The sequence below is a fragment of the Otolemur garnettii genome, unplaced genomic scaffold (assembly GCF_000181295.1).
Source record: "Otolemur garnettii isolate 467f Iridium unplaced genomic scaffold, OtoGar3 scaffold00061, whole genome shotgun sequence".
NCBI lineage: Eukaryota > Metazoa > Chordata > Mammalia > Primates > Galagidae > Otolemur > Otolemur garnettii.
This window is the reverse complement of record NW_003852456.1, coordinates 7,583,868-7,596,424: the sequence shown is the minus strand read 5'-3', so window position 1 is coordinate 7,596,424 and position 12,557 is coordinate 7,583,868. Positions and strand designations below refer to the sequence as shown.

At 37.0% G+C, this 12,557-nt stretch overlaps 1 protein-coding gene across 1 annotated transcript in view; it reads left to right on the top strand.

Moving 5' to 3' along the window:
• Positions 1 to 12,557, top strand: part of NEIL3 (nei like DNA glycosylase 3) — a 54,384-nt gene that overhangs the window by 23,181 nt on the left and 18,646 nt on the right. Inside the window, exons 4-5 of the mRNA XM_003792798.2 lie at positions 11,185 to 11,319; positions 11,597 to 11,810. Coding sequence (XP_003792846.2) covers positions 11,185 to 11,319; positions 11,597 to 11,810 — 349 coding nt within the window. The remainder of the gene's footprint in view (positions 1 to 11,184; positions 11,320 to 11,596; positions 11,811 to 12,557) is intronic.

Below are 12,557 nucleotides of genomic sequence, written 5' to 3'. Positions count from 1 at the left end.
GGGGGGGGGTGGGAAACCAAATAATATTGTAGAAACACTAGCAAAAATGAAGTTCTAATTGTTAAAGAAGGCAACAATGGAAAATTATATTTAAACTACATAAATGAAGAAAGAAAAGAAAGAAAAACTTAGAAGGAAAATGTTGAAATTAAAAAAAAAAAGGCAGCACATGTATCTTGCTGAATATTGTCTGGGCAGCAAGTGATCTTCTGGGGTATGAGATGTTAATCACAATACTATACAGCGGTATGAGATGGAGACCAGGGGCCTCTGCTGATTTCTCAAACCCCAGCAGGGTATAGAGCCTAAATCTCACCTCAGCCCACTTAAAAGGCACTTTATTAAACTGCTAACCTTGGCTAAGCAGAAGCTTTCCGAGGAAAGCACTTGTCGCTGGGATCACTCTTGAAGTGGCTGTCCACTTACCCAGTGTGCCAAAACTGGTCTCATTCTATGCCCCTGAGGGCCAAGGCTGTAAGGCATCTCAGTCCCCAGCTTTAGGCTGCTAAGTCACTAGATTACTCACCCAAGTTCTTCTGCCGAATCCTTGCTCTGTGACCCTGAGGGCAGAGGTTGCTGGGGCTGTTCTCCCACAGTGGCTCTGTGCGGCCCACAAGCGAACACTATTAGCTCCATCCAGCTCAGCGGCTCAGTCTGGGACCCTAGACAATGCTTAAAGTCCTCCACATTCTTGCCCAAGTTCTCCCAAGATAGTTCAACTAAGTGCCAAGTCCAAAAAAACCCAAAACAGCTCACAGGTAAGGCCTTTCCAGTTTGCAGTCTCGTTGCTGCTGTACTTACCGCTGCTGACGGGATTAGACCCAACGAGCACACGTACCCACTTGCCTGTTCTCCACTGCTTTTGTCTTCCTCATGGGGTCCAGAAGTCTCTTGCTAACTCCCTGTGTCCCCAAAGGGATGTTTCTGGGCAGATCCCACCAGCCAGATATGCCTGGACCCTTCTCTCCCCAGTCTCACCGTGCCCAGTTGCAAGGAAGCTGTTACTCAGCTACCATCTTGTTACTCTGCCTAGAATTTCTTTAACAGCGACAGTTGTCACCTTTCTAAAAGAAAGAACTATTTCTGGACCCCATGGTTTTAACTGAAGGTGAATAATAGTCACAAAGATGATATGACTATATGATTGTTGTTTATTGCTTTTCTACTTAGAGTACTTCAGGTGTGTTTCAGGTTTGTGTGATTGCTTTTCCTTTGAGATACTCTCTCTTCATTGTCAGTAGCTGCTGTCCTTGCACAACATTGTCACTAAATGATTTTCCTTAGTCTGGAATTGATAACATCAGCATATGCCCACTGGCTCCTGTGGTACTGCTGTAGTAGATATTGTGGTTGAGAGCTCATAGTTGTGGACAGAGTAGTAATAGAATCTCTGCACAATAGTTACAAACATTGATATGTTACCGATTCTTTCATGTTAGGTGCAGATTTATTTCAGTAGGATGAGAGGTGAATTTTTCTCAAGTGTTCTCCACCAGACTGATAATGGGGGAGTCATTTCTCAGCTTAGGACTGTTAGTAAGTGTTCCATGAAGTTCTAAACAAGACAAATCATTTCTTCAAACTAGGTGAACTAGTACCATCCCTGGATAGTACATATCTCAGTGGATAGGTAAGGAGCACGAGGTGGCTTGCTTCCTTTGAATTTCTTGCAGCCTTAACAACTATCTGACATAATAAATTCAAGGTCAGTGGGAGATCAAGTATTGGAATCTGAACTCAGCAACCTAAAATTAGCTGTATCCCCTTTTACAACATAACATTAAGGACACAAAATGCATTCCTAACCTGTGGTTTAAGCTTAGGGAGAATGGATGAGTCTGTCAAAGGAATGTATAGGTTTCTGAACCTGAGATAGAAATGTAGTCTTCATTTCTGACTTTGGTTTCCTACCCACCAGGCTTGTCTACATTCTAGAGACCATGGAGCAGGAAACATGCTGAAAGATTGCTTACAGTTTTTCCTTAATACCCAACTTTTTGGAATCAAAATTGCTCACAGATTTTTATCATAATGCATGTGCATTCCAGGGCAGACCATGAATCTTCCGGGATTAATTTGTTTATGAAAGTATAGCACAAGCGTGGCCTTCTATAAAAGAATCTGCTATGTAAAAATTCACACTTCAAAAAGATACAAATTAGAGTGATTATTTGTTACTTACCAAATGAGGTAGCTAAGTGCTTGTGATAGTGCCATAGAATACTAAGGTTATTTGAAATACATTTCTGTTTGTAGTGTTACATGATTAATACCTGTACTACTTCTGAACTGTAGAGTAGCTCTTCAACTGAAATGAGACAAAAATCTTTTTTTTTTTTGTTATAAATGTAACAAATACTCATTAGAACAAAGTGAGAAATAATAAAGCAATAATTCTCAGTCCTGTCACCAAATCATTATTGACTTTGGATGCAAACATTGCCAGTAGAGGCAAAACATGTTGAAATTGGATCTCTAGTGGAAACTAATCTATTCCCCTGAGAACTGATCCACTCTTGCCAGAGTAAGAACTCACTGCCAGGAAGACGGCACTGAGCTATTTATGAAGGATCTGCTCCCAGGGCCCACACATCTCCAGTAGGACTCACCTCTAACAATGGAGATCAAATTTCAGTCTGTTTTGATGGGGACGAACAAATCATGCCCAAACCAAACCACAGCACTCACTGTTTAGCATTTCCCCCCATTTTTCACTCTAATAGCTTTAAAGCAAACATAGTAACCATATATATAGTGGGCTTTTATAACTATGCAGAAATGAAGCATATTTATTACAACAATAGCACAATGAGGAAATGGAAATATACTACTTCAAATACACTACTTCAAAATTGTTCCAACATACATGTTATATGTCATTTGAAGTTACACTGTGATAAGTTAGAGATGTATATTGTAAACCCTAGAACAGCTACTAAAATAATTTTCAAAAATTGTAAGTAATCTGGTAATGGAATTATAAAAACTCAGTACAAAAGAAGGCATTAAGAGAGGAAAAAAGAACAAAGAAAATAGGAAACAAGTAGTAATATATTTAAATCAAAGCATATGAATTACCACATTAAATGCAAATAGTTTTTCCCAATTAATAGGTAGAAATTAATTGAATAAAAAAGCAAGACCCAACTTTAAGGTGGCTACAAGAAAATCACTTGAAATATAAAGGCAACTAATAGGTTAAAGTTATTAATAAAAGGGTGGACACAGAAATACTGTGGAGACACTAATCCCCAAAAGAGCTAGAGTAGCTAGAGTAATAGCAGACCAAGTATGTTTCAGGTCAAGGAATATTTCTGAGCATAAAGGACATAAAATTATAATAAAGAGGTCAATTCATTAAAAAAATACATAGGCAGTCCTTGAGTTACAAACAAGATAAGTTCTATAGGTTTGTTCTTAAGTTGGATTTGTATATAAGTTGGAACAGGAACATTTACCTATTACTTGTAATAGCCACCATTCTCAGGTGCAAGTTGTATGTCACTCAGACATCTGTAACTCAGGGACTTACTGTAATAGCCTCCATTAGTAAGTGCGAGTTATACTTAAGCTGGATGTTTATAACTTGGGAACTGCCTATACTCTTGTTCAAAATACATAAAACAAGAGTTGATAGAATGGAAAGGGGAAAGAGACAAACCAGTAAATATTATTGGATAATTCAGCACTTTTCTCTAGGTATCTGATAGAACAAATGGTCAAAAATCAGTAAGGATATAAGATCTGAGCAATACTACCAACCACCTTGACCTAATTGACACATAGGGAACATTCTACCCCAAAACACGTGCTTTTCAAGTGGACATGGAACACTCAGCAAGACTGGCCATATTCTGAACCACAGAGTTAAAATATTGGTATCATTAATAAATATTCTCTGACTACAATAGAATTAAACTAGAAATCAATAAGAGATATTTAGAAGAATCTTAAATATTTAGAAATTAGTGTACTTCTAAACTTATGTGTTGAATCAATCACAAAGGAAACTAGACCATATTTTGAATCGTATGAAAATGAAAACACCATATCAAAATTTGTACAACAAAGCTAAAATAGTGCTTTAATGAATGCTATATCATTAAATGTTTATTAGAAGTGAATGAAATTCTTTCTAAGATCTAAGCTTTCACTTAAAAAACTAGAAAAATAAGAGCAAATTAAACCCAAATCAGACAGAAGCTAATAAAGAACAGAAATCAATGTAATTGAAAAGTTAAAATAATAGGGAACAAAAAGTCAGTGAAGCATGAATAATTAGTTCTTTCAAAAGCATAATAAAATGAATGAAACCAAAAGCTAGGGTTTTTTGGGGGGTTTTTTTGGCCAGAGCTGAGTTTGAACCTGCCACTTCCAGCATATGGGGCTGGTGCCCTACTCCTTTGAGCCACAGTCTCTACTCCCAAAAGCTAGTTTTTAAAAGAAGTATTAAAATGATAACCTTTTAGCTCAATGCTGTTCAATATAAATATGGGAGATACGAATATTAATATAATTTAAAATTTTCCAGTTACCACATGAACAGAAGCAAAAAGAAATAGTTAAAAATCAGTTTTAATCATATATTTTATTAACCTATATAAAATATTTCAACGTGATTGTAAGCAATTATTGGTTTAGCACCTGTAGCTCAGAGGCTTGGGGGCCAGCCACATATGCTGGAGCTGGGGCATTGTGGCGGGCTCCTGTAGACCCAGCTACTTGGGAGGCTGAGGCAAGAGAATTGCTTAAATCCAAGAGTTTGAGGTTGCTGTGAGGTGTGACACAACGGCACTCTACCCAGGGTGACAGCTTGAGACTGCCTCAAAAAATAAAATAAAATAAACAATTATTGATGAGATATGAAGCATTTTTTTTATAAGTAGTCTTTAAAATCTCCTGTGTGTTTTACATGTACAGTTATATAGTAATTTGAACCAATAATCACACTTCAGGTTCTCTGTTGCCACATATGGCTAGTAGCTGCCATATTAGACAGTGCAACTCTATATCAACTAACAAAGAAAGAGAGAGAAGACACAATACCATCAGGAATGATAGGAAAACATTACTGTTAAGTCATTACTTGAAAAAAAGAGTAAAATTGAAGTCATTATTTCAATTTCATCTAATTCAATAGTTGAGTAAAAATGGAATGTTGTATAACAAACTTACGTCAATGAATAGCAACTAATGCAAATAGACACACTTGGAAAACATTATCTAGAAAAAGTAAATAATCTGAGTTATCATCTATGTTTTAAAGAAATCAAGTTCATAGTTAACTGTTCAAGAAGGAAAACTAGGTATATTCAAGGAACACTCTCATTTTTTTACTTTTCTCTCTTTTTTTTAAGTTTAGATAATTTCTATTAATCAATATTCAAGTTCACCTGTTCTTTCCTCTGCAATGAGTAGCAGTCTACTTATCTGCCCATTGAAGAAATTTCTTATCTCTGACATCATCTTGTTTTTTTATTTCTTTGCTAAAATAATCCTACCTTTTCATGCCTTTGTACGAAATCTTTTCATATGTTAATTATTAGTATATTAATAACTAATATATAATAAAATTGATCAATAATTAATATTAAAATTAATTTAGAATTACCTGCTCAATTTCAATATGTGAGACAGCTTTGGGTCTGGCTCTGTTAAATCCTTTTTCTCTTGATACTGGTGGAGGTGTCTTTTTTTTTTTTTTTTATACTTCTAGACATCATGTGTAGAAGAACGAGCTAAGTCACAGGTATCATGTATAGAAGAGCCTGAGCTAAATAATATTTCAGCCCAGAAATGGCAGTGCCTCTCCTATTGGGTCATTAGTTTAGGGGATTGAGTGAGTCTATCCAATAATTTATTTTGGTTTGGATTTTGTTCATATGCACTATGTCAAAATTCTGGCTGCTCCTGCTGCTACTTTATACCTAGTGTGGTTGTAAGTGGTTTCTCCAAGTTCCCACTCCACGCCTACTTTTTAGTGTGACAGGTTAGAATCCAGGGAGCCCCAGATACTCTGGGGTACACCTGCACAGTCAGGTCCTTGAGTTGGTCTCTTCATCTTGCCCCTCCCCCATAGGAGACCCTGGTGCTTGTTGTTCAGTTAGAGGCTCCTGATAGGGATAGTGGGAGGTCCTTGTACTTTCTGGACCAGTCTGCATCTTGGGCAGGCCTTGTGCACATGGACCTCAGGGTTGCAGCTTTCTCAGGGTTACTGTCCCTCTCCTTCCTGTGGAGCCAAACTCTGGCCTGCATCTGTAGATGCTCTTGGGTCAGAGAGTTTCCAGTGATAGAGATTTCTTTTCATATCATTGCAGGATTCTGGACCAAAGCTGATTTTCTGCCTCAGCCCTAGGGATTTTACTTCTACCTTACCCTCAGCAGCAGTGCAACTTGCCTGGGCTTGATGCCAGAAGGGTTTCCTGCTCACCCCCCATAGCAGACTGCTTGTGCTTGCTGTTTGGTGTAAGACAAATTGTTTGAGCAGAGGAGGTTTCCTATTCCTCCATCAAGGACAGATGACTTCTGTCTCTGCCTCTCCCTCAGCTAGAGAAGCTTAAGACTTTAAGGTTTCTGTCTACATGAGAGAAGTGTTAAAAAAGCAAGCAGTGTTTCTTACAGTCACATGTCATGCCACCAAGGGCTGCTTTTTTGGTCACCTACCATGACTCACATCTTTCTTGTCTGCAGGTAACTGGTGGACATTCACAAGTGTATACTTTCCTCATGTCTGGGGCTCCAGGGATTCTAAATTGTTAGCTCAAGTTCAGTATTTAAAAGTTTGTTGAAAACTTTAGCTGTTTTTGCCTATTTTTTTCTCAAGCTGTCATCCTGGGTAGAGTGCCATGACATCATAGCTCCTAGTAACCTCCAACTCTTGTACTCAAGCAAACCTCTTGCCTCAGTTTTTCTATTTTTAGTAGAGGTGAGGTCTTGCTTTTGCTTTTTTGCTCAGGCTGGTCTCAAACTGTGAGCTCAAGCTGTCCACCTGCCTCAGCCTTCCAGAGTGCCAGGGTTACAGGTGTGAGCCACCATGCCTGGCTGTTTTTACCTATTTTTATGGTAGACTTCTCTTCCTCTTGTGCCCTGTCAAAGGTGAAACATTTTGACTTCCCTTTCCTTGGAGGGGCTTATTACTTTTTGGAATTTAGCTCACCTGTGTAAGGTGACCAGACGTCCTGCTTTTGGCGGGACAGTCCCGATTTTTAACAATTTGTCCCACGTCCCGCAGCATTTTTAAAAAGTCTCGATTTTTGGAAAGAATGCATGACAAGCTAGGGAATCGAGGGAGAATGGGAAGGTAATAGACGGTTTTGGGCTGCCATGTGGCTATTTCACCAGGATATGAGTTTTATATTATTTTTGTTGATTTTATAATGTTAAACTTTAATAATAAATAATTGCTGAGAACTGATTATCAAAGTTCACATTGTTGCTCAGTTGTTAGAATTCCATCACCATTATTTGGACTTAATGAACAATGGCAGTTTTTGGCATTGGCAACTACAAAACATTTTGTAACTATCTCAAACGATATACATCATACTGCGTGCTAGTGCTAGTTAAACAAATGATGTCAACAAATCAGCTATTCAGATAATTTAGGTAAGTAATTTATTTTTTTATTTCATGAATTTATTTATATTTTATAGTGGCAGCAAAAAGTCTAGCGCTGACCTTGAAAGTGACACTTACGACTTACAAGGTATCATTATTAAAAAAATATATTGATAAGGAAAAGGTTAACTCTTGGGCATCAGCAAAAATCACAATAGAGAACAAATGGTTAGAAATATTTCATCATTTTGAAACAAACCATGTTCCATACAATAATGCACTAAAAATTGTGGGATACGTGCTGTCCTTACCAGAAACTAATGCTGCGACTGAATGTGTTTTTTCTAAGGTAAATAAAGTGTGGACATCAGAAGAATCACAATTAAGTGTTGAGACTTTGAAAGCCATTTTACGTGTGAAATTTAATTTAATAAATTCTTGTGAAAAATTTCATGACCTTTTAAACAATGACAGCAATCTACTAAAAAAAATTCACTCAAATGAGAAATATGCCAAAGAATAAAATAATACTATACATAATTTTTTAATGTATTAGATTTGTAAATTGTACTTATGTTGAAATTAAAAAAATACATTACAATACTGTTTTTGCGTTCTATGAAAATTTTTGTTGCTTCATGTAGACCAAATTTTTAATTAAGAACCACCCCCTGCCTTGGTCACTGGTGTCCTGCTTTACCAATGTTAAAATCTGGTCACCTTAGCTTAAGGAAATGTAGGATTTTGTAAATAGTGTGATTTTCCCCTCCTTGTTAGGGTGAGAGCTGTGTTCACTTTCAGTACTCTTCTGTAGCCTAACTAGAAGTAGAACTTCCTGCTTCCTTTTTTAGCAAAACCGTATCTTTACATCCTCTTTTTCTGAATTTCAAGAGATTTTACAATTATTATATTTAGCTATTTTCTACTCTTTGTTACCCTTAGGACACTTTGATCACTTGCTGATTTTCGTAAGCAGTTGTCTTATGTGCAGTATGTGGTGTCATTGACATAAACCTCTAACAGCCTGTGACCTGAACCTGTTTTGTCACGGCTGTGTGTGCTTCCTCAAGGTGTTCAGGTTAGTCTGAGAATGACAGCCTGGAAAATGGGCCAGGTGCAGTGGCTCACACTCTGAGAGGCCGAGGCAGGCAGATTGCCTGAGCTCAGGAGTTTGAGAACAGCCTGAGCAAGAGTGAGACCTGTCTTTAAAAATAGCTGGGCGTTGTGGTGGAGGCTAAGGCAAGAGAATCACTTTAGCCCAAGAGTTTGAGGTTGCTGTGACTATGAGCTATGGCACTCAACCCAGGTTGACTAAGTGAGACTCTGTCTCAAAAAAAAAAAAAAACAAAAAATAGTAATAATAATGATAGCCTGGAAGAATGTGGCTGATGTTTATAATAAGATCAGGACTAATTTATTCATTTCTTTTAGAAAGCAATTTCTTAACTATTTTCATATCACAATTAAGTTTTTAGCTTGGGTGTTATTTTTACATTGGAACTTTGGTCACAAATGACAGAAAGCCCAACTCCAGCAAGTTCAAAAACTGTTATAGAATAATGGGATGTCTAATGAAACCTGGAGATGATACAGGTGGGCTTCCAAGAGAACTAGATGCATAGACTGCCTTCATTTCTTGAGTCTGCTCCTCACTGAAATCTGCTATGGTCTCTGCAGACAGGACACCCTTAGCTTCTCTAGGCCCATGTTGGGAAGCATTTCCATAAACAGCTTTTATATTAAATCTCTTAATAGTAAGTAGAAACTGATCACTCTGCATCCTAATTGTTCATCAGGACTCATCAGGAGATCCAATGAATTTAGCTTGGACATTAATGGATCCAATTTATGAAAAGCCTGGGATCTGAGGAAGGAATAGACCAGTCCAGGCTGGACCACCTTGGACCAGGCAGGTGTGGTTGCAAGCAGACTTAAGTTATGCAGAGTAAATGGTCTCAGGTAACTTTTTAGATTAAGGGTAGAAGGACCTTGAGGAGGATAGAGGTAGAAATAAGGATCTAATAATATTTTTCTAAATTAGTTAGAAGGAATCTTGAACAGCAAGTGAAACAGTTGAGATCTCTTTCCTGACTGTCTTATAACATGGACCTATTTCTTGGTCTATAAAATTCAGTATGTCAGTTATTACAACAATAAATGTTTACAGTGGCTCTCAAAAATTTTCATGGCAATGATATATTTTTGGCAATTCAAGATTAATTAGAGCTCAATTATAATACTTAGCTATTTAGTAGAAACAAAAAATGAAATAACCAGTTATTTTGTGAACATTTTTCTCTAAATTGAATAAATGTATTATATGACAAAGGCATATACTTATTTGATGTAGAATTCTTATTGGGGCTAGTCCTGCATTTCAATTGAGTCTTAACCTTTGAGAGTTTTGATGTAGATGTGATTTCATTATAGAAAGTGATTTAGAATCCACTCTATGAGCCATGCAGCTGAAAAGATTTTAGATGTAATGGCTTCTAGGCATGACAGTTGTATCCCTTTCACCGGGGTTGGACCTCCATGAGCTAAATTATGGAGTACTTACAGGCACACATTTTTCCTGTCCAGCACCATGGGGCATGTAAAATGCATTTGTGATTGATAGTAGGGCACACAGAGTTTAAAACCCACATTTTTGAAGTTATACTGGTTAACCTTGTGTGATACTATAACATGGTGCTTTGAGATTAGAAGCATAGAGCAGTAACATTTGCTGCCAAAAGAGCCATATTTATTAACTCAACAAAACTATAAGGAGAAGGATTTGAAAGGCCGGACACAGTACATTTCATTTTGAGAATCATTTTTGATCATCATCAGTGGTCTCACAGAACCTTTTTTTTTTTTTTTTTTTTACGGGACATGCTAATCAATTCTATAAAATCTGAAAGGTTATAAATTTTTCATCACTACATTGTGGCTTTAAAGTTAACTGTAAATATTTATAAATCTCCTCTTTCCAACAGACATAAAGGTAAAAGAAAACAAAAAGAATTGAAGACAATAGCATTTTAACTTACTCTCTCTCTCCCTCTTTTTTCTTTTTAATTTTTTTTTGATATATAAGATTGTGCAAAAAATTGTTCCAGCAATTTTTTGAAGTAAAGAATATATGAAACTGTAGATGTTATTGTGCAGTAGACAAACATTTTCAATCTATTGTGACTAGAAATAAGGAATGTCAATGTTAGTGGCATTGTAGAATTTATAAAAACACAAACTATAGGCAATTTAAATTTAGCCTTATCAGATCCCAAGTCTTTGAATCTGAGAAAAGGCCAAGAAATGCTAGCTGGTTCTGTGAATAAAAGATACTTCATCTGACAAGAAAAGAAGAGCAAGGGTGTGTTTTATTTGGCTTAGTGTTGAGGCTTTATTATTTCCCTGAGAAGTTATTTTATTTGTGAGTTGAAAAACTGATGGTAGCTTTGTAAGGATACAAAGCCGTAACAAAAATACAGAATTGTATCACTACCATTTCTTTCCCATTAAAGGTGCCTATCCTGATTAACATTTGTTTACTTAAAACCCAAAAAATGAAGTAAAAAGAAAAAAAATCTGATGTATTTTATACTTTCTGCTGCTCAAAAAAAGGGTTTGATTTTGTTTCAGGATTCATTTTGGAATGAAAGGCTCAATCATGATTAATCCACTTGAGTATAAAAACAGAAATGGAATTTCTCCTGTTTTTGAAATACAGCTTTCTAAAGATTTGATTTGTTTCTTTGACTCATCGGTAGAACTAAGGTAAAAAATAAAACAAAGGTGCTCCAGCTGCAAAACCTCAGAGCTTGTTTTGGGATGTCATATGTATTAATCATAATAAATAAATGAATGAATGAAAACCCATTTTAAAGGAAGCTTCAAAAATATAATTTGTTAAGGTTTTCATTGTTTGCCTATATAACTCTTATGCCCTGATTAACATAAAGTGTTGATATTTATACCAAAACTCATTTTAAGTGATACTTTGTGAAATTGTAACCAGACTTATGATTAATGTGTTTTATATTTCTTTCTACAGAAACTCAATGGAGAGCCAACAGAGAATAAGAATGATGGGAGAAGTAGATGTATGTTCACCTAAATTTAGTTTTTCAAGAGCAGAAAGTGAAGTTAAAAAGCAGAAAGGTCGCATGCTATGTGATGTGTTAATGGATCAGAAAGTGTTGCCTGGGGTAGGGAACATCATCAGAAATGAAGCTCTCTTTGACAGTGGTCTCCACCCAGCTGTTAAAGTAGGTTATAAGTGTTTTTTAAAATTATGTCTCTATTTTTCAGTACTGTGAAGGGACCAGTGTGAGCACTTAAATCTGAGTCATAGTAACACCGTCTTCTCAGGCTTGAGATGTCTTTCTTCCCATCTTTGTCTCATGTTCACTTCTCAGCTCACCATCTCTGATCGCCGTGTTTAAAATTGCCTTGTACATCCCCTCCTTCCTCTCCACACCTCACATCCCCAGTCTAACCTAACTTGCTTTGCTTTTTATTTTCTCCATACCATTTATCACCTTTAGATATAATATTTACTTGTTAGATTTAGTGTTTAAAACTGCAGTCTCCAACCCCCAGGCCATGGACGTGGCCTGTTAAGAAGCCTGCCACACAGCATCACCACCTGAAGCCTACCTCTTGTCCTTTTACTTTCCCAGCTCCCCTCCCTTGTCAGTGGAAAATTGTCTTCCATGAAACTGGTCCCTGGTGCCAAAACGGTTCAGTCCATAGCCTATTGTGAACCAGAGTGCACTGCAGCAGGTGAGTGGCATAGGAGGGAGTGAAGCTTCATCTGTGTTTACAACCACTCCCCATCTCTCACATCACTCACAGCCTGAGCTCCACCTCCTGCCTCCCTATCCATGGAAAAATTATCTTCCATGAAACCAGTCCTTACTACCAAAAAGTTGGGGACTGCAGGTTTAAAATCTATCCCCTCCTGCTAGAATGCAATCTCTAAAGTCCACAAGGGGACTTTATTCACTTTATTC